The 22,973-nt window shown below is 40.1% G+C and overlaps 1 protein-coding gene and 1 non-coding gene across 6 annotated transcripts; both read right to left on the reverse strand.

Moving 5' to 3' along the window:
- Positions 1-612: 612 nt before the first annotated feature.
- Trnaq-cug (transfer RNA glutamine (anticodon CUG)) lies at positions 613-684 on the reverse strand. Its single transcript has one exon. It is a non-coding gene; the product is annotated as a tRNA-Gln (tRNA).
- Positions 685-961: 277 nt separating this feature from the next.
- On the reverse strand, positions 962-22,680 carry LOC129241183 (dynein heavy chain, cytoplasmic). 5 transcript variants are annotated; one of them, XM_054877386.1, is made up of 24 exons: positions 22,351-22,680; positions 20,786-21,357; positions 19,890-20,724; positions 19,623-19,822; positions 19,160-19,563; positions 18,989-19,094; positions 17,184-18,264; positions 16,543-17,107; positions 15,091-16,480; positions 14,887-15,009; positions 13,617-14,669; positions 13,241-13,276; positions 12,250-13,037; positions 11,708-12,081; positions 11,458-11,645; positions 10,181-11,376; positions 9,325-10,049; positions 6,280-6,478; positions 5,364-5,481; positions 4,941-5,292; positions 3,809-4,854; positions 1,772-3,709; positions 1,433-1,701; positions 962-1,343 (listed from the first exon to the last, which is right to left on the reverse strand). In XM_054877386.1, the coding sequence occupies exons 1-24, from the start codon at positions 22,592-22,594 to the stop codon at positions 1,178-1,180; spliced, it is 13,968 nt and encodes a 4,655-aa protein (XP_054733361.1). In that variant the 5' UTR covers positions 22,595-22,680; the 3' UTR covers positions 962-1,177. The 5 variants fall into 5 exon arrangements, with proteins under 5 accessions (XP_054733361.1, XP_054733359.1, XP_054733360.1 ...); XM_054877384.1 differs by having other exon boundaries at positions 20,786-21,360; XM_054877385.1 differs by lacking the exon at positions 6,280-6,478 and adding an exon at positions 8,854-9,049 and having other exon boundaries at positions 20,786-21,360.
- Between the last annotated feature and the right edge of the window lie 293 nt (positions 22,681-22,973).

Below are 22,973 nucleotides of genomic sequence, written 5' to 3' on the forward strand. Positions count from 1 at the left end.
ATTTTTGGGCAGGTGGCGAGACAAAAGGACTGAAAACTGCTTTACGCCACAATGGCTTCTTCCCTTGCCGCTTTAAAATAACTCGCGCAATACCGCTTATCACCTAATGCTGCGAGTTTAACAAAATATTCAACTGGATCAATCGTTAAAAAAACTTGGGGTCTGAGGGCTGTTATTTGCTGGCACACAGATTTAGCCAGTGTTTACAAATTCCAGCCAACGCGTACATATGAAAAGGAGCTGAAAAATGCATCCCACTAATAAAAACATGAAAGGCTCTATATATGCTTACATACATCTATTAGCCTTTTAAATTATCATTAAAACAAAATGTAGAAACTCCGCCAAACCACAAAACCCAGAGTTTTTAGCGTATTTCAAAATACCATTTCCAAGACATTTAAAATTTTTTTTAAATTTTCCTTTTTATATAGCAGTGGAGTTTGGAGCTTTTCTACATCCTGGTAGATAAGTACATACTATATCTGCTGAGAAAATGTTTTGTGAAATATTTAGTACCCATGCCGTATACGCAATATTTACAAAATTCAGCCTCTAAGTTTTTCATATAATTTCTTGCAAGAAATAAGAAAAAAAATAAATTATTGACTTAGGTCCCACCGAGACTTGAACTCGGATCGCTGGATTCAGAGTCCAGAGTGCTGGCCATTACACCATGGAACCATTTAACGGTACACCTGTTATCAAAAGTATTTATTGCAACAGATAGGCAACATAAATGTTAACGAATAGATAACAGAAAAGTGCATCCTTGCTGGTATCGATTGAGGATGCAGGTAAACCATGATTGCCAACAATTTCAATTCACTTTCGGTCAGCGTACTTTCTATGCGCGCTGTCGCATAAAAAGAATTCTGAGAATACTGGGAATATAAATGTCCCTATTATTTCCTTAATTGCATTCTTTTTCATAACTGCCGACGTAATAAAAACACAAGCATTTATATTTGCATGCATATTTAATAACTTTTATTGAATGCTTGAGTATTTAATACTTTTAATAATGAATATGATTTATTAAGTGTGTTACATTGAAGCAAAAATCACTTTTTAAGTGCATTAATTTATGTTAGTAATAAATTTGTTGGTTATCGTGCATAGCATTGCCAATTTTCAATTGGAGGATATAATTTTCAATTACTATCATTTGCACGATTTAATTCAAAGCAGTCGAGGTGAGCACAGCTACGCCACGTTCATAGAAACTATGTTGATCTTGACCGGCGGCTACCGCCAAATCAACGGTGAACAAAAGCTCAGTTCGCGTGGAGTTCAAGTACACCGGCAAAGTAAGTTTGCTAACGCGAGTATCAGTAGACGCCCTGCAAATAGTGAACAAAACAAAAAAAAAATTGTTAAAAAATAATCCTATACAAAACGATTTGAAACAAAATCAACGACTTATACTTACTTGACCCATTTGAGTATAGTGAGCGGCAAGTCCATCATAATTGTCGAGGCCAATAGTAGCTCATTACTCTTGCACTGTGCGCCTTGCAATTTCAATCCTGTCACTCCAAAACTGCTATCCTTTTGATCGGGATTTAAGCCCGACTCGGTGATGGTTACTTCTAAGGCTAATTCCTCTAGCGACCAGCTGTTAGCCTGTGCTACGCATTGGCGCGTTGCAGTGATGTAAGCTTCAGGATTCAATAAGCCACCCAACCAAACAGGGAATGTCTGCAGAATATGGTGTAATATAACAACAAAACAGAATAATTTATAATAAAATTGCTTAATTTGCACTCACCTGTAACTCCTTGGCTCCTGCTTGCGACACTAATTTGGACACTTTTTGCAACTGCTGCACACGATTACTGAAATCAGTAATCCACTGTATAACGGTGCAGCCCAGTGGCACGGTATAACGCTTCCAACCTATTGGTATTATGCCACGAACTAACTCTGACAGCATTGATCGATGATGGTTGGTCTGTTTCTTTTCGCCTTGACAAATCAACACTACATCCTGCAGATCGGAAATGACAGTTGTCAACAATTTAGCTCCAGAAGTGACCTCACGTTCGAAGTAACGGTACAACGGATCTTTGATATTCTCTACAGTACGCTTAAGCACAGGTAAATTTTTGGGTAAGAGCTCTAACCAAGCAGTTGCCGAATTGTGCAATGCCTTCATCCACGATGGGCGTCCATCTTCTTGCCGTGTCGCATTGGCATTAGCCGCCTCGGCGTGCTCCTCCACACTGTAGGCCAGCTCGTCGTCATCCTCCAGCTGTTGCATCTTCAATAGCTTGCTCACCAAATTTGTGCCGCGTGTTGTTAGCAACACCTTTTCCGCATTGTTGGGCAATCCGAGCCACGAAGGCGTCTGGCGGTCGGACAAATTCTCAATCCACTTCAAGAAGTGATCTCGACGTGTGCCGTCGGGCATGGTGATATGTCGCTGACCGCCGGCGCCGCCATCAACATTGGCCACAAGAGCGAAATCGCTTTCGAAGCTGCGCGCAGTGAATAGTTTTTTCAAGAATGAGGTCAGCAAGCGCTGATCGAAGTCATTGTCAATTTTACCGCCGTAGATGGATTGCGACAATAGTGTAACCAATGCATCCCATGGCACCTTCTCCGGCGGCAAATTTGTGCGACCCATTGCGGTCGTGTCGATCCAGGTGTCCAGCGTGTCGCACGCGACGCGCAGATCCGACTCATTGAACTCGTACTTTTTGGCCCAGCCAAGTGGCACATAGCGCAGACGCTCCTGCACGATGGCATGGAACCATGCCAGCAAGAAGTAAAGGCGTGCACGTTCGCTAGGTGTTTTCATCATGCGCGCCGCCGGCACCGTCGAGAAAGTGCGCAGTAAGTTAGCGCGAATGCCTGGCGGCGGTTCGAAAACGAAAATGCGGCCGGCGCGCAACAAGTTGACCGGCACCTTGGGATTGATCTCCATGGTGAGGAACAATCTGAAGCCAGAATGTGGCTGCAGGGAGTGAAGCTTCTTCTCCAATTGTACCAACCATTGCGGCGCCAAGTGAACGTTCTTCAACAGCACCCAGCGACCGCTCTTGCAGGCCATGTTGATGGCGCGCTCGGCCTGATTGAAGCCTTCAGCCGAACCAATGGCAATGCTCGAGATCTGTTTGTTCAGCTCAGCAGCCAAGTCGTCCACACGTCCGGAGGCGTCAAAGCCGGGCACTGAGCACAGTAATGCGGGTGTGTTGCAGTTCAACTGTTTGTCCACAACAGCGGCCAAGTCTAGTTCTTTCTCGGCGTTCGGCATGAAATCAAGGCCTAATACAGCATCGACCACCTTATGAGCAGCGGCAATAACCCGATCCGGTCGGAAAGCTTGTATCAGTAACAGCTGGTGAATAGAGCTAACGATGGGTGTGAGTGCCTTTGACTCATCCCACAATTGCGGTACACACTGCTCAGGTGAGCTTTGCTGCAACCAGGCGCCGATTTCGGGCATCGATCTGAGTTTTTCGATCAACTTGCGGAAGATGGGTAAACGTGATTGTAAGCGATTGACGCTTTCTATTTGCTCTGCTGAAAGACCATCTACAGGCGTCGAAGATGCAAGAAGACCCTCGCGGCTGCGTAAGAAGAAATTGAATTCAGAATCCAGATTCTGTTCGGAAGTGCCTTTAAGATGAATCTTGCACATCAGCAATGCAAAAGTGAGCCGATCATTATGTAGCATGCCACGCGCCACGCGTTCATAGCAGACCTGCAATCGAAGAAAAATAATGATTATGTTTAGAGATACAAATTTTAAAGCTCTATTTTACGAGGTTTGATCTATTTTCCCTAACAAAATATAACTAACCTGGAACAGATCTTTGGTAATGATGCCCAAACGCTCCGCATACTCGCTCTTGCCATCCAATTTCGAATTGTTGTACAACACAGTCGAGAAGATGTCCAAGAACATTTTCAGTGAATACTGGTAGAGGAAATGCACCTGATTCAAGCTGTCCATTGTGAAATAAATGTTGCTGCAAGCAACGGACAATGGCAAATATTGTTGCGAGACGGTCTCAATTTCCGCAATAACCTTATCAGTTTCATCGACTTTCTGATTGATATCGTAAGCTTCCTTCTTCAACGTCTCGAGCGTAGTAATCACTGAATCATCATCAAGAATTTTACCCTTCGCATCATTCAAAGCCTGCAACAGACTCTTTTCTAGCTGGCGCAAACGCAAACGGAATTCGCCCTGCAATTTCAGGAGATCTGAGCGTTTCTCATCGATATCTGGACGCTCAGCCTTCAGAACTTGATTTAAACATTGCGACTGCAAGGAGCTGCGCGTAACAGTGAAGTTGACAAAAGTGACACGTGAGCAAATATCCGGTGGGAACTCCACTGTTGGATCACGCGTGGACAAGAAAATGACGAATGAAGGCGATAAATCGATATCCTGATCGCCGAGTGTGATCAGCACACGACCACCAGTGCGACGCAATTCGCGATTGAGCACGGGGTTCAAAATTGGATCGTAATTCTCCACATCTTGCACTAACAAAGGATTACCGAACCGGAGCGCAGATTCCAAATTCTTCCGGAAGGAGTCGTCCAAGAAGGAGGTCTTTGTGATTTTTTTGCCAGCATATTCGTTAAGCAAGAAAGTGGTAGCTTGGCCTGAAGGATCGATAATGAGTGGATAGCGATTGAAACGCTTAAGCATGATGGCATTCTCAGTGCACAAATCATCCGTTGGTAAAGCATTGGCTTGCCAACGCAAGCGTTCATCGGGATTGGAAAGATATTCGGTGCGTGCCATATCAGAGCGATACTGTATGTTGGCCGACTGCAGATGTTGCGACCAAGTGGTGAACAGATTCAAGCGATAGTGCTGATCGAAGTAGCCGCCTGTAAGCAAGTCGCAATAAATTTAGTTAGTTTGATTCGAAAATTCATACTTTCAGAAACACATTCAGCATTTACTGAAATCTTACCATATGCAATGAATGCTGCCGACAGTAAAACATCACCAATAATAGTAGACATTTGCGACTTGAATGTCTCGCTGGTGCACTCCCAGCGCTCGCGTTCGATATTCAAGCTCTTCAACAAAGCAATAGACCGATCGACCTTAGCTTGTACATTTTCCAAGTCGGTCTTGATGGCCTGTGCCTGCGAGATGAGCTGTGCATACTCTTCCTTGTAGGCGGCAATACTGCGTTCCAGTTGCTCAACCAGATCCTTAGTCTCTTTTGCGCTCTGTTTATTCACATCCGCTTGTTCTTCTAGCGAGCGCAATTCTTCACGCAACGGTTCAACGCGTTTCAACATATCGGCATATTCGATCTGAAAATTACCAAAATAGATAAGTGCACGTGTTTATTTTATTATATTTTTTCACACGCATTTTTATGTACCTGTGCAATAGCCCATTTAACCATAGGGCCACAAGCCATACTGGCACGATTGACCTTCTCAAAGTTATAATCAGGATTGCTTAGATATTTGTTCTTCATCTTTTCACGCACCTCATCGCTATAGATGGTAATTTTTTAATTCAGAAAATAAATATTCTATCAGTTTCAAATAGTGGCTTATTGTTTGTAGAGTAATGATAAAATCACCAATCAAAGTGTGAGGTATGCAAGCAAAGCATTTACTACTAACAAGAATAAAAAATAAAAGCCAAAATCAAAGTGGGGAATTCAACGAAATTAATAGGCTTTATGTAGGTAACGTTAAGAGAAATTAAACCACCACCGAAACAATTATAATACAACTAAAAATAAAATACATAAATCAAATTAACTCGAACCAAGTGCCAAACGCTTTTATGTACGAGTATTTCGCAACGCTAGGGCAAAAACTACGAAAACGCGTATATCCAATTGCAGAAGAAGGTGGGAACTAGACTTCGTAAATAAAAAATAAAACTACAACAAAAAAATTAACAATTTAAAAATTATAAAAATGAATATTGCTTTAACACAAACGAATGAGAGTTTGTGCGATTGATTGGAAAAGAAATATAAAAAAAAATTACGGTTTTTTTTTAACAACAGAGTAAACATTTTCAAGGCGAAATAGATCATACAATTTTAGAGCCAATGTTCTTATGTTTAGTCCTGCTTTCCAGCTAAGCAAAGTTAAAACTAAAAATTTTACTCTTAGAGAAGCACTAAAAAATTATTTTTCCATAACTTTACATGTCAATTAAAATATTTAAAACGGTCAATCAATTGCACAACTCATTCAAAGAGTACAAAAAAATACGAAAAACAACGAAGGTGTAAAAAAATTAACTTATTATATTGTTGTTGTTGTCATGCTTACGTTATATTTTCAGTATTGAAGTTAGATACAATTGAATTTATAAAGTTTTCTCGCATTATAACGGCACGAATTGATTTCCAGTCGGTCGCATTCTCACCCAGTAGCAGACAGATTGACTCCAGAGCCAATTTCACCACCGATGGTGGATTGGCCATGGTACGGACTTCAACAAGCTGCTGCTTTCGGATCGATTTAACGGCTAAAGTGAATTAAGCGGGGTAGGAGTGTGTGGTGAGTAAGAGTAATATAAAATTACGAACTGACTCGTTTAGTAAAATTATTAACGTTCATCAATCTAATTAAATATTAAAGTAAATTAAGAGGAAATTAAATTCTTTGCAATGATACGTTTAGTGGAGTGTTGTTGTATGCAAGTCCAATCCAGTATCTTTTGTATTGCCGACGTCGAAGTATAAATAAGTTAAGATCTATCCTAGCCAAAACCTGCGGACACATACATTCATTCGTATATACTTTAGTACTAATTAATATAGACCTTATAAGAGCTCTGATGTTAAACGGTTTGCTATTTTTTCCTTCTTTTTTTGATGCAAATATACTATTTTAAGATTTTTAATATCTAAATAGCGAATTACAGAGAAACTTCCTTACTTCTTTATTTTCACCCCAAAAACCTTTGTGCATATTTTGGGCTCCTTTAAAGGAGGCAGACAGCTTCTCCAGCACTTTCAAATTTTCCATTTGATTTTTTTTTTTTTGCTTTAAACATTCATTTGCATCTAAAGAATACCTATATTTTCAATGTTTTAAGCTTAATGGAAAGTGAAGTGATGAGTGTCGCACAAGAGATGCGTAAGAACGAAAACTTGAATCGCGTTTTTCTCGAAATACGTTTTTTTCCGCGCTGTTGAATATAACTCAAACAGTAATCAAGATATCAATTTCAAACTTTACAGGGATATTCTTTAGCATATTGGCCTTTGCATGTACCTCAAATTTTATATTAATTATCACTAAAAATATTGTTTTGATCAATTTGTTTATAAAAAAGTGTAATTTTTTTCTTTTTCACTAAAATTTACATTTTGCTTGTTAAATATAGGTAAGTGCAAGGCGGAACAACTTATTTTAATGAAAATTTTCTATTGATTTCAGTTGATTACAAGAGGCTATACATTCCACGGCACAAATTAAAGGAGCCACGTTTGAGCAGCTGTAACGCCGCCTTTTTTTAATTTTAGATTATATATTCATTTAAGCATGAATATTAATATGTAATTTATTTTAAGATAATAAATATTCAAAACTCGTTGTCTGGAGGAGTTGCCCCCTTGAATTGCTTGCCGCCATGCCTATGAGTCGGTTTTGCTTGATGCTGATGTGAACTTAGATGAGCCTTTTGATAGCGCCTGTTGCAGGCTATGTTGTGAAATTTTAGCTAAATTTTACTTTTTTTTTTTGCTGGCGCGCTAAACTAAAATGGTTAAAAGATTTCCGTCCAGCTTTTAAATATTATTTACTCAGAACTCTTAGCCAGTTTATATTTTATAGTTGTTAAATGCATAAATTATTATTAATTATTGTATTATTAGACAAACCTATGCTAACAAAAACAAATAATATAATTAGGGTGCTCACAGTTCTACTTTATCTGGTGTGCTAATTTTGACGCATTCTAACTTTACATATTTTACCAGGTGGTCACATTGTTTGTTTTTGTTTTGCATACAAATGAAAGTAAATGCTTTGGTTTAATATTGCCTTGCATCACTTATTCGAATCTTAGACTATGACCATTACATTTACCATAGTTTTAATATATTCTCTTTACCACTCGGGCGTGGAGTTTGTTCCGTTTAATTTTCAATTTCACGACAAAGGCAAATTTATAATTTAAAATTAGTAAAGAGATGCTTACAGTTTCAACGATACCGCTTTTCCAAGTTACCACATTTTTACTTCTGGAGAAAACTGTGAATACCCCAAGTATATTAAGGAGCTTCATATTAATTGAGCTTAGATTAGATATTTATAATACAGAAAATTACTTATTATATATTTAATGTACAAATATTAAAACAATTAGGTCACACATAGCTAACGGTAATTATTTAAATTAATATTTTTGCTTAGCAAATGCAAAATGTGATGAATGCATTATTTGGTGCGTAAATGGACGATGCAAAAGTAATCAGTAAACAAAAAAAATATTCTGTTTAATCGGAAATCAGAGAGTAAAGAGGCAGCAAACCCCAGCGCAGTTATTTATATTATATGTTTTAGAAAAATAATACATATGTACATATGTATTACACAGTACTGCTCCACAGCTAAAATATATGTATAATTTATTACAACAGCCACATTAAACCAATTTTGATGTTTGGATGAAATGAGTGATAAGTGTGTAAACAAATGATATATTTTTTAATTTTTTTTGTGGCATGTTTCGGGTATGTAGTATATATAGTTAATATATGCAGGTGGGCATGTGTGTGGGTGAAAATTTTGAATTTTGTTCCCTTAATATAGCTTTAAGTTCAGTTAATGTGTATATTATAAATGTTATATGATTTTTTTTTCTTTAAAATATAGTAATCTGTATTGCCGTACGTGATATTCTCAGTTTTCAAATTAACAATGGACGGTATAAAACTATCTTTGACAAGTATGCCACGAATCGCCTTCCAGTCGGTGGCAGTCTCGCTGAGCAGCTCACAGACTGATTCCAGTGCCAACTTGACAACAGCCGGTGGATTGGCCATGGAACGCACTTCGGCCAAGTGTTTCTTTTTAATGGCGCTTACAGCTAAAGTAGTAAAATGTTTTCAAAAAACGCACATTGAACAGTGATGAAAAAAACAATAAATGTGATAAATATAAAATTAAAAAATACACCAGTGTTAAAATTTGCTGCAATATAACACACACACATGGTGTGAGATACTTTTTAGAAAATATTTAAATATTAAATTAACCTGAAAACTATCCGCTAATCAAGTTGCCTAAATTAAAATTAACACTCTTAAGTTTTAAATCAACTGTTAATGTTTTACTTTCAACAGCTATATATTAAGCGTTTACCTTGTTGCGCGTCTATCACAGCCGGTTCTACTTGTGCCAAATCGGCCATGACATATTTACGTTTTTCTTCAATCTTCACCGTCTGATCGGCTAAGCGTATCTGTATCTCCTGTGATTGTATCTTCTTCTTTTCTGCTTCCTGTTGATCCTTAAACATCTGCTTCAATTTAGCATTGGCCGCTTCGTTCTTCGCCTGTAGTTCTTGTTTCTTGACGGCCAAAGATTTTTGCATCTCCTCCACTTGCTCCACAGTTTCGGCAATCTTATTGAGACCTACGTTCAGATGCAATTGTTGTTCTTCCAAATCACTACGTTTCTCATTATACAATTTGACAAAATGATGAATGAAGTCCAAATAATGACGTGGCGTGACGGCCATTGTGCGTCCACCACGCTTGGCCAGGCGTGCGTTGGCCTGGTGGAGCGTTTGATGCACATATACGCAACTGTTGATGACAGCATCGCGATGTGTGGGCTGAGCTGGTACCAAGGGGCACACGGATGGGAAGAAGTCGGGTGCTGTCCAGCCTTGTTTTTCCAGGTCCACACGTGTTGTGAACTCTTTGCCCACCTGGAAGAGCGCAGAATCGGACCAATCGCCGAACCAGTTGAGTACGCAACGATTGAAAAGAGCTGGTGAGGTGGCAGCACGATCTTTTAGGCCGTCTGTAGAGGGGTTCATGGTGAAGACCACATGCAAGTTGCGCATAACTTGTTGAGTGAACCTAAAGATAGTATAAAGAAAAATCAATTAAGTAGGAAAAGTATCAAGTTACTTCTTCTTTGAGGTAGTTAATTAAGACATGCTTAAATTCAGAAGAAAAAAATTGTATTTTAAATAATTTTCCAGTCCTACCATTTGTATAACTCGTCGCTTGAGTCCAACATTAAGCCCTCGCGCTGGGCGCCTTCTTTACATTGTGTCATCAGCGTAGTGTATTCATCACCCTCGAACAAACCGGGCACTTCTCCATTAGCTAACAGCGTATTCATGCGCTCCAAGAAACCAGAATCTAATACATTCGACTCGTCCAAAATGAATGCAATTTTCTCATCCTTGCAACCAGAACGTCTCAGCACACAACGCAGATCCTCATCGAAATCTTCGCCAGTATATTTGTTATGCACCTTAATTTGGAAGATAGATAACCCATTCATCCAGGCGACGAAACGCGAAAGCGTAGTTTTGCCTGCGCCAGACACACCGATTAGTAATAGATGACCTTGCGGCTGACGGAATATACGATCAATACGCAAAACATGCTCCAAAACTTCGTCAAACAGTACGAGCGGCACATCGAGCTCCTCTTCGTAAAAGACCTTTAAGCGTGCACGGACATAGTCACGCAATTCTTCGCGATTGACTGGCGTATAGTCCTTGGATAGCCAATTACTGTAAAGAATGGGGCGTGTCAATGCCTCCTCCTGATTGATACCAGGGAAGTGTTTAAGTGCCACAATATCGATATTTTCATTGGTCCAACGACGTTCTGATTCTTCAACCAGCCTGTCTTGGAACAAACGTAACGCCTCATGCGCCCACAAACGCACCAAACCCTCCACTGGTAACGAATCAAGCGGACGTATGGCCTCGCAAATACCGCGTACCCAGCGTGTCATCTCACGCGGCGAGTACACATAGTGCGGCTGCATATCCTGTGTAAAGCGATCCTGTGATGCCAAATAAAATTCAACCATAGCGTTGGTGAGTGGTTCAGCGTAACCACGCAATGATGGCATCATGCGCAACATGGCGCGTGAAAAAGTGCCATAGATTTGTTTAAGCGAAGTTTCGCCCGGATAGTCAACATAGATGATGGGTACGTGACGTAGGAAACGATGTGAAAGTGGTTTACGCCCTGGATCTGTGGGAGGATTACAAGCGCCCACGAATTGTATGCGCTCCAAAGAGACCCATGCTTGGTCGCTGGCGCGATAGAAACCTTTGTGTTCGACCAGCTGACGCAAAAATGAAATGACACGTTGAGTGCCATAGGTGTCCATATCGGGTAAATTGATTTCATCGCAGAAAAGTACTAGCCATTTACCAATCTAGATTGAGTATTAACACGAAAAGGTTATTATTATAATTATTAGTATAAAAAACAATATGTCCGCCAATTATGTATATACCTGTACAGGGGAGAGTACAACGCCATTAGGTGTCTTACGGTATTCGCAGTAGTGATCGAAAGTTTTGAGCAAAAGCTCTGGTGTTGTGGCTGATGAGAAATTCAAACCAACCACTTCCATGTCTGGTAGAGCACGCAATGCTGAGAAAAGTGTCATAGTCTTACCAGAACCAGGCGGTCCACATAGTACTAAAAAATAATAGGACAATATCAGTAAATAAAAAATATTTTGTTACTTTTTTATAACCAACCCAAAGGCTTATGTTCTGCCAGCCAGGTGTACAACAACGATTCGTGACGTACAGTATCCAAAGTGGGCACAACAATATCTGGTGATGCCACTTTGTGGGTTTCGACCTCAATAACCGGCACTTTGTTCGACCATGGAACCCATTCCCCATTCATGCTAACTTCGTAGTCGATAATAGGTGCGCCAGCGGCTCCTGGCAGTGGTATCGTAGTAACACTACGAACAAAATCACCCAAATCAGTGCGCACTTTGAGCTTAGCATCGCCAGCAAAGGACCAGAGGACTGAGTAAATAAGTGCCTTCGGTATATACTGCTCCAGTTGGTCGGCGGAGCAAGGAAAGTCTGGATGTTGTGCATTGAAGTCGAGCACATTTCTGAAGAAAATAAATGCAGCAATTATTTAAAGCAAATTTTGGTTGTTGATATTGTTATAACAGCTATGATATTCGTTTTTAAATAATTCTGTTTAGCGGCTGTCCCAGTGACCAGCACTATGACCCGACTGTCATTTGCTTAAAAAATGAGAAAACAATTTTATTTACCTTGCGGCTTGATTTAACATTGAAAAGAGCGAACTAAGTGCACGCAAGCGTGTAAAGTCCATAATATGCTCTTGTTCCATAGCGTACTCCAGACTGCGCACCACAATGCCATCTGCCGAGAAGTATGGCTGCAACAACAATGCAATATCGCGCTGCACTTGCAATGAAGGTGACACCTCTTCTTCTTTATCTTTAGTAGAAGCTGACGGTTTAACAACGCCCACAAAATCTTCATCGCCATCTTCCAGTGGAATACTGCGCAATCGTGAGAGATAATTCTCGAATATCATCTCTGTGGACAGGACATCCTCCGAGAACCAAACCATGCCACAACGCGAAACTGTAGCGAGTGTTGCGAACTTCAAGTCCTGTACTTCAAACATTATGCGCACATTGGGTGGTAGTGAAAGACGTTCACCATTTGGCAATGTCAACAATTTGTTGTCATCCAACACGGAGTTCAAGTTCTCAACCCATTCGGGATCGACATCACCATCAAAAATTATCCACTGACGCTTGTTGATTTCACCGCGCACGTTGTCGATAATTTTGCGTAATACATGTGTGAACAGACCGTCGGTCCACTCGCGTGTGTTTTGATCCATGACACCATAAAGCGCCTCCTTCGAAATTGCTTTGGGATCAATGACATGTGCTACGCCTTCAGTACCCTCGAAGCGCTCTAAAGCCTTGAGCAATGTACGCCAGGCGGTCGATTTGCCTGAACCGGATGGGCCCACCATCATCAAACCGTGATTGAGGTTAGAGATTTGGTATAATTGAAGCACCTTTTGGTAAGGAAATTATCATGTTATTAGTACAAGCGCAGCATATAGGATATCGAGCAAGCTTAAATTTCTTATAGATCAATTTGGCAAGCAGTAAAAATATCAAGGAATCTCAATACAATTTCGTCTAATTAAACTTGCTTAATATAAAATTATAATAGGAAAAATAACTTAAGGCATTTGGAAAGGGTTAAGCATCTTACTTTTTCCACCCAGGTTTCACCGAATCCTTGCGCATTCTGTTTTATACACGTTATTCATTGTGATTTTCGGTAATTACGCGTGAAAAGCAAGCATTAATTAAATATTAAAGTGCATACATTAGGAAAGTTTTTAAAATTAATTTTGAATCACTAAGTATACACATCAATTTACACACAATACAAATAGCGCAATCTCAAATATTCGTGCGAAGGAGGTGCTCCAAATAAGTCTTTTTTCGAAAAAGCATAAAATCATATTCCTAATAAAAAAAAATTAAATCACTCCTTCATAGCTTCCACACGCTGCACCAACACATTAACTAAACATAAAAACTACACAAAAACATAGCGTCAACGTCATAACGTCCTCATTTACCTTCTCCATCCAGGCAGCACCCTGTTCATCGCCTTCGCCGCACACCAAATAATCTTCTTGGCACACTTTGCGTATCTCTTCTTTTAGACCCTTCATCTCAGCACGTGTGTAGCCAACATTCGGGAAGACATCGCTAAGCAACGAGAAGAGCAAAGGAATATCCTCTGCCACCAACTTGGGAACCATTGTCTCGCACACCGATTGTATTAGAATCTCTTGCTCTGGCAAATTTTCAGCCACTGAGGCTTCATCAATGTTCTCTTCGCCGCGTTGACGCAAGCTTTCCTTGATTTTCATGATGCGATCACGTTTTACATTACCAGCGGAGATCAATACCGACTTGAGCGCACGTAAACCGAAATCGTAGTGGCTTTGATTGGAAAGTTGTTCATCGCAAAGCTTAAAGAATGGTACGATCTTGCAGGCCAACTTTTCTGCCGAGCGGAAACCTTGAGAGAACAACATAACCTCAGCGATCAGCTGGCGATCGGGTGTTGTCATAGCCAATGAACGGAATAATTTCTTTAAGTTATCGGGCAGATTGGAACGGCCTGCGTAACCAGGATTCATGGTAATGAAGATGGCCATATCGGGAGAGACGCGCACCTGCTTGCCTACCAGCTCAACGGTAATACTCTCCTTATTGCTGTCCATTTCATATTTCAGCGCCTCCTGTATAGTTTGAATCTGTTGCGAACAAGCCGACAACATACGCTCTTCTAAACGATTGAACTCATCAAAGCAACCCCAAGCACCGACTTGACACAGACCAACAAAGATACGACCCATAGCTTGGAAATCGAAAGTCTCGTCACAATTGAATACGAGCACAAAACGACCAAGCTGATTGCCAAGCGCCTTAACAGATTCAGTTTTGCCAGTACCAGCTGGGCCAAAAGGCGAGCCACCCAAACGTGACTCCAATGCTTGTGTCATGGTCAAGTAGCAGCGATCAGTGAGTGGAGTCTGTACGAGACGATCCTGTACGCCTAGATATTCAAAGCCATAATAGAAACGAGCATTGGCCATGTGAATGGTAAGTTGTTGTAGAACCTGTGTGCGAAAAAAATGTCTATAGTATCAGCAAACATCTTTCTCAACTAGTAAAGGATGTAAGCAAAGTTCGCAAATGCTCACTCACGCGCTACTCATGAGTCGTTCAGTTTGAGCAGGCAGGGCGAAAAGGCGCGAGTACTTAATGTTATGCTTACAGTCTAGCTGCAGTGAACAGCTTGAACGCAAGTTTCGAGCGGCATAAAGAGATATTTACCTCAGTTTGTCGTGGGTCAAAGTAAAAACGCATCTCACAAAGCCATTGGAAAGATTTGGGGCTGGTGACGCCATTAGCAATCAAGCGACGTGTAACTGTACGCTTATGTACGAACTCATTGATCTGCAATAGGAATAAATATGAAATGTTAAATTGAAACTTCTGGAAATCTAAAAAACCCATGGCAAAAAATGGAAAACGTACCAAATGTTCCAATTTACGTCTACGCAATGGCGGCTGTTCTTGTAACACGGAATCGGCGAGTACATTCAATGTTGACTCCACGGTGCACAGCACACGTTGCATTGGCTTTGAATTGTTGCTCTCTGAGGCTTGTTGCAAAGCTGCCTCCACATCCTCGGACCAAAGAATTTGCGCAGCGAGTACAATAATCTGAGCCTGATATCTGTCACACCATTCCATATATTTCTGTGGATCAATTTGACCTTCACGAAATTGTTTGATGTCCTGTACGGCTTGTGCCAGAAGCGATGCCAAAGTAAAACGCATTTGTTTCTCAACCAGGGAAAGCCATTCGTTTATTTTCGGGTGCTCCACGGTCGAAACTGGATTCATGAATTTAACTTCCTCGCCTTCGCGTGATGAAATACCTAAAATGACGGTGTTGTCTTCGTTCAACAGAATAGCAGCAACGCCAGCAAACATTTTTTTGAAGTGCTTCTGCAGGCGAGCAATATTTTTGCTGTTGCCAATAATCTCCAAAAGATCCTCATCGCCCACGAAGTAGAAACGAGGGAAGGAGGTACGTTCACGCTCCAAATATTCGCCCAAAGCCTTTTGTATTTTGCCTAAAAGGTCAGCCAGACGTTCAAGCGAACGCTGTACGGCAGGTATATTCAATACATCCATTACTTTCGGTGACTTGGTTACTTTCTTCATTAGACCTAAGAACTCAGAGCTGATGCTTTGGAAGCGTGAAGTTTCCACTGGCAAAAGCGTTTTAATATCAGCACTACCAGAGAATATGCCTTCCAAGTAGACCCAGCGACGCTGCACATCAATCCAAACATCGAACAGCGCATTTATACGATTCAGTTTCTCTTCCCAGGTAAGCGCTTCTTCCTCGAAGACTTTATAGTAAGGCGACAGTTTCATAGCTGCAACCGAATTTATGTGTTCTTTTACTTTATTGAAGAGATCATCCCAACCCCTTATGATGCGACATTTGTTTTGATAATTGATCAGGTCCAGTTCATAGCTCAGCCAGGACTCACGCACCTGTTTCAAGAATTCTTCCAGAGCCATTTCACCCTGGGCAACAAGTATTATGTCCTTTACTACATTTTCATTTTTCTGCAAATTCACATCCCACACTTGTCCAAGCGTAAGATCAGAAATGACCCAATTCACACGCAACTGTTTGGTGAGTTGTTTCCAGTGGCGTTCCTTAAGAGCATCCGACTTTAACTCTACGATCAACATGTTCACCTTGATATAGCTTTGAATTAATTTCTTTACGTATTCGTATGATTCGTACATGCGTAAGCGCGCAGGTAATTCTTTCAGTTGTGTCATCATTGCCTCGAGTTGTTGCCGCAATTTGCGTGGCTGTACCGAAAGCCAAGGTTTCTCTCTGAAAGTCCGCATAAATTAAAATATGTTTTATTGAACCCTTAATCAATTAAAAGCACTCACCTAGTCTCGTCAATTTGGGTCCAAACTTTAGAGAGTTCACTCCAGACACCACGCAAGTCTTGCAACTCCTCTAAAGCGACATTCATACGCTCCGAACTATTATTGGGTATAGCGGACTCCTGCAATTCTAGGGCCTCCTTGGCCTTGGCGACATTATCGCGTTCCTCCTTCAACCGAGAATACTTAGTTTCAAACAACTGCAATTGTTGCAATGCATCATCTGGCCGTATTTTGCCGCCAGTTGGTTTGTTCTTTTCCCAGTCGTTCAAAAAGTCTATAGTACGCGTTTCCACAGCTTTATCTTCGGCCACAATCTTAGCTTGCAAGCTGGCCACTTGGGTCTGTATGGCTGTATCTTTACGTTTGATGATCTCATTGAAGGCCGACCATTCGCCTTCGATGTTGTCGACATGCAACCAGTTATTGGGAAATTGGAAGCGTTGACGCTCGAGTATGCGTTGTGCCTCACGGAATACTTCCACTTGTTTGTCCCAAGCAATCATATCTTTCTTGAGCGATTGCACATAAGTAATGAAGCTGACGGCATCAGAAGTGCTGGCGGCTTCTGCAGAGCCAGAAAGAAAGTTTATGGAATACAGAAAATCTATAAATAAAACTGCCACACACTTTATCACACTTACCAATGCTTTGCATTTCCAAATCAGTGCGTGACTTGGAAACCTTCGAGTGGAATGTAGTCATTTCATTGCCGAGTAGTGTGCCGAATTTGCCCAATGCTTCCTTATGCCAAGAATCGTACTTCAAAGTAACCTTGGCCTGCACTTTAGCATAGTCAATTACAATAGGCCCATAGGCGCGACGCGTATCGGATGTGTCGAATGTAGTTCGTGATTTCTTAATGTCATTCAAACATTTAATCCACAAATTAACATCTTCACCTAAACGACCATACAAAGTATCTGCTTGCAAGTCCCACAGGCTCTGGTAACGCAACCACTCTTCCACATAATTGCGCACTTCACTAATTTTGTTCTCAATTGCACCATAGGCATTCTCCAAAATCATGGCTTCTGGCAATTTAGTCAATAAGTTGCGGTAAGTTGGTGGCGCATGTTTGTCCAAGCCCACTTGGTATCGCGTGCTCTGTAAGCGCACCTGAGAGGTGACTATTGCCTGCCAAGCGAACAGCTGTTGCATGATTTGAAAGCGTGCCTCCTCGATTGAGGGATACAAATACATCTGTTGGTTAGTAATACGAATTTCATGAATGGCGTTCTGGATCTGTGGTTCACCGCCGAGCTTGTGTGTTGGCTGAGCTGGGGCATCAGTGTCCATGGAAAGATCACGTTCCTTCTTGCTGCCAGTCAACGCTTCAGTCCAGGCTTGAATACCAGCCTGAAGTCGCATCGCCAACTTCTTTTCAACTTCTTCATCGAGGCGTGTTACCCAAACGTTTAAGTTAGAATATTGCTTGAGTGACAATGCATCAACGGCATGTTGAATTTTCGATAAAATTTCGGTAAAAGTAGCAGCACTGTAGGGGCAAGTCTCTAAGGAGCGTACATCAACGTCTAACTGTTCCTCGACAACAAGCAAATCCTCAACCTTTTCTTGGAACTGAGTGACACATTCTGACAAACGCAACACATAAGGATCGAGCTTGTACGACTCCCAAACCAGTCCAATGCCTTCGGAGATAAAGTTCAGCACTTCTTTGCGTAAGCCAGCCACAAGCGGTACAATGCTGGCACGATCTTCAATCTAGCAATAAGAAAAATGAATTAAATATAGGAAAATCTGCAAAAACACACATAAAGGTGGTTTTTGATGTACTAAGCATGCGATTGCATTAAATATGGAATATGAATATTTTGTTGGACTTTTTTACTACATGTAATTACAATAATAAAATATTCTAAGTGCAAATGATTATAGAAATAGTTTTATTTTAGAGACATTTATGAACATCAACACTACCTTGAATACTGAATTTTGTGCTAAACTCCTATTACTTAGCTGCATGTAAGAAAGGGAGGTATTCGATATTGGTTGTTGAGACAGAGTAAACTCATTTCGCATTTAATGCAAAATTTAGTAATAATATAGCATTTGATTGTTACGAAGTAATATCAAGAACGAAGCAAAATTGAGATTGAATATGGAACTGAATTGAATGTCAAAACTAAAACTAAGCAAAACTAGATAAAGTATGTTTTTGTTATAACTAAAGCTTCAAAATATCAATGCATAAAAAATCAGCTCGAAACATCGCTAGCATTTACAAAACAAATATGTATACATTTTTTTTAATAACGTCGAGTTTACAAGCTGCGCACGATTTCAAGTACATGCGTATTTTTTGATAAGTGTTGTGAGAAAAGTGTTGAAAAAATTAAATGATTTTAGAATATTTAGTGAGGTAGGTGTAGTGGCATATGTTTGAGTGTAAAATCAGTGCAAAATTAAAAACAATACATAATTATACCTTTTCTAAGGTGCGCTCATACGTGCGCACGCTCTCAATCAATGAAATGGCATATGGATAAATCTGATTCGCCTGGTGTGCCTTGTTAACAATCGTAAGTGGAACTCTAAAATGGAATTTGGTAAACATTAAAAATTTGCAGTAATCAAAAGATATTTTCTAGCCACTTGCCTGAATCCTAGATTCTTAATATTACGCACTTCTTTAGAGAGTGTAATGATTTCCGGCAAAAAGTTGACACGTAACTTAAGCACGTTGCTGCGTCCGGTACGTGAGCGTGAAGATTCAATTGTGAAAATACGCCCCGAGTTTCCGAAATTACGTTCCTGTACTTTACGTGCCCATTCCTGGAACACTTCGGAAATGGAGAGCTTGGTGCGAAAACTGTCCCCATCCGCTTTTAGTTTCTGACCCTCCAAATGTGTTTCCCAACCTTTACCCAAAACATCTTCTACGCGTTTCAAATACATTGTCAATTGATTATCGATTTGACGTGCCCAAATGATCGAACCAGCTACTGGCGGCAAATCGCGCACTGTTGAAAGGCGATAACTTTTGCTTTGTGGATATTGAACCTAAAAAAGGGAAACTATAATGTAATATTTTATTGTTAGAAGGATTTCATTTATCATACCTTGAATTTTTCGTGCAACGCATCAATATCATCCTTGACACGTTGTATAAGCTGTGTTTGATATTCGCGAATAGCTCCGCGTATATGCGGACGCACGAAAAGCGCATTGAAGCGCGAGAATATACGAAACATTTCGTTGGCATTCTTAGCAGTGCCAAGTTGATCGCGCAAATGTGCTGTGATGCGTGCTTCAACTCGATCTAAAAAAACGTAGCAGTTAATTAGTTGTTAAACATCTCAGATTAAAAGCATTGTTTCGCAACCCACCTATTTTTTCTTCATAACGTTTAACAGCTGCCTCCCAAGCTTCGGAACCCTCCTTGGTTATATCTAAGCAGTCCACTTCTTTCACATTCTCATAGGCCAAGTTCACCTCCTCAATAGCATTAGCATCAGCCGCTTCCAAGCTATACGGCTGTTTGGTCTCAACAGCATTGGCATCATTATTTTGTGCTTGCTTTGTTGGACGCAATACGCGCAAAATTACGGTACGCAATTGTTCATGCTGGCGACGGAATTTGCGCATGTGCTCCATACGTGTCTGAAGCTTCTTATGTGAAGGTGATACACGCCACACCATCTTCAAATGCTCATCACGCTTCTTCTTTACAATGTCACGCAATAAACCTTGCAACTTATCATACTCGTCGTCCCAGCAACTGAATATTTCAAAACATTGATTCATTACACGCTCAAATTCATCGAAAGGAATATGCATCAGACGACGTGTGCCCAACACTTTGAGCAATTGTTGTGAAAGATCACGTGAAATAGCTTCTATTAGTTTGAGGCAACGCTGAATTGGATACTTGGTGTTTCGTACCTTGCGCAAATGTGAGAATATTTGCTGCACTGCAGGGCGTATCTTCTCCAGTTCAGTAGCCGACAGCAAGTCATTAATCGGAAAGTCTTTCATTAAGGGATTATAATCGGCAACCATTGCCAAGGCCTGTTTGAGGCCAGTGTCAGTATCAAATGACACTGTGGCATGGAAACGTTTGCCATGTTTCAGTATGTCCAGTGTAAGGGCAACCTCCGGTGATTCACGCTTCTCCTGTATGCGATACAGAGCGCGTTCCAAGTTCAACCAAAATGAAATTTCCTGTTTATAGAAAATGAAAAATTAATATTACTATAACTGCCGCATGCAGATTACTTTTTACCTGTAGTGCTGTTCCCGATGATGGATCACGGTCCAATTTAGTCACCTTCTTGATTTCCTTAATCCAACGATTTACACCATTTTGCAGCTGATTAAGAAATGATGAATCCTCTACTTTATCACCAAAATCAGCCACTTTTGCTTTACGATTTTCATCGGCACATTTGCGTATTACGGCATTCACAGAAGGGTGGGCTGTCAATGTTATTTCTGGTATATCAATATTTTGCTGTAAATGCAGGAGTCCCATCTCCAGTTCGGCCAATTTTTTTTCAACAGATGGTGCCATCTTATCACCATCGCGATCTGCACGCCCCGATTCCTTGACGTAAGACTTGAAGTAGGGAGCCAAGGACTTGGAAATAAATGCATGCAACGTCTCATAAGGGGAGCCATCGGAGAAGTTAATCAAACGCAATTGGGAATGTATCGATTTGTCTGCTTCAATCACAGCGCCACGTTTGATGCACGCTAAAGAAGCCATACGGCTGTTGGTGAAGTGAACATCATTACTAATTTGATAGTTGACCAACTCTTTTTCCTCTTCCCCTTCAGCTGGTTGCTCATTTTCATCTTCTAAAAGAAATTATGTACTTAATAGTAGTGCTATAAACGTACAAGAAAAGGGAAATTGAGAGCGCAAAATGATATGTAAGTCTGAAGGAAGATATTTTATTGGCTAAATTTTTACTTGTAAGAATTGCCAGTAAGAAAAACAGATGTTTTCAAGTATATTCCCATTCAAAGCATTAAAACACTTTGTGCTCATACAATAAACAAATAATAAGATTAATTTTTAAAAATCTGTAGTGAAAAAGTTTGATTAGAAACAAATTAATATAAGAAGAGTGCAGTTTTTCTTTAATCGCAGTGTAATTAGCAATTTCCTTTTTTACTTTTTTGAGTTGCGCGCCATCAAAACTTGCAAGTTCTTAAAAGTTTTCTTTCTTGTACTGTTCAATGTGCATTGATCCATATGAATAAAAAGTACATACATACATATATGGCATACAGGTATGCGCATAATTTTTTGTATACCAATTCGTTGCCTATGGCATGTGCAGTGCGTGACATACATATGTAAAGCAGCTGTTTAAATTTGCATTAAGCCTTCGGATTGTAAACAAATATCAGCCGTTATTTGTTTACTAAGAAAATCACCGAGCAAAATGCCGGTTAGAAGAAAAGATCTTCCAAAAACAATGTAAATAGTAATAGAGTTAACGAGCTACTCTGTACTAGATTCACATTGATGACTCATGCCAAAGTGACATCACTATGTCTAACCAACAAAGCACATCATCCAAGCGAAAAAATTGATATTTATTGATTTTGCAATTGGATTTCATCATTTTCTTTTCACCTTTGATAAAAACTTGTTGCAAAAAAAAATATCCCTGCCTAAATACAGATTGCCTTAGTTATAAATGGATCGTTTTAATATTAAATGGAACGTTTAGAAGAACCCAAACTTTAGACGCCATTTTCTGTACTTTGGGCGTTGGCATTCCCTATCTAATACACTATAGAAAGCAAATGCCGTTAGCTTATTTTAACACCAATTACCTTTTAAGCAATTCCTTTGAATGTACAATGCTTGCACCTGTGGATCTGATAAAAACTTTTTTATGCGTTCCTGATTATCTAGATCCTCTAAAGCAACATTTAATGCTGGTGGTACAACATCTTCCTCAGGCAGCAAAATCGTCACTGCTTTTCGTATATAATTAGCAAATGCACCATAATCGACAATGGTCACGTTTACCACCGCCTCCACAGAGGTGTCGGGGTTCTCCAGCGAATCTCCCATAATTTATTTGCTAGTTTATGCACTAAATATTCCGTTTTCTTATAATTTTCAAAGAATTCGCAAGAGTTAATCTGATTACGTCTGCAAATAACTATTGAAGAACAAGCAGTGGTGAAAAAAGTGTTGTAAACGCAATTGTGTGGATAGGAGGTCAAAATAAGGGAATACCATTATATGAAAACTATGTTTGTAAAATACTTAAATATGTACTATGTCATAAGTCTGAATAGATATATTTCAAATATAATGAAAATAAGTATTGAATTGATGAAATACTATTAAAATTAAGCAGAACATGTGTTCTATTTTTACCCACTTCTGTGGTCGGAAAAGGCAGGCAACACTTATGTATATTTGCGGCTGCCACATGCTTAAAAAA

The sequence above is a fragment of the Anastrepha obliqua genome, chromosome 3, assembly GCF_027943255.1.
Source record: "Anastrepha obliqua isolate idAnaObli1 chromosome 3, idAnaObli1_1.0, whole genome shotgun sequence".
NCBI lineage: Eukaryota > Metazoa > Arthropoda > Insecta > Diptera > Tephritidae > Anastrepha > Anastrepha obliqua.

Coding starts and splice junctions, on each gene's coding strand:
- LOC129241183 (XM_054877384.1), bottom strand. CDS start 22,594: ATGGGAGATTCGCTGGAGAACCCCGACACCTCTGTGGAGGCGGTGGTA. Junction 10,050..10,180: donor AGCGACGAGTTATACAAATG/GTAGGACTGGAA, acceptor TACTATCTTTAG/GTTCACTCAACAAGTTATGC. Junction 5,482..6,279: donor TTCAATACTGAAAATATAAC/GTAAGCATGACA, acceptor TACCATCTATAG/CGATGAGGTGCGTGAAAAGA.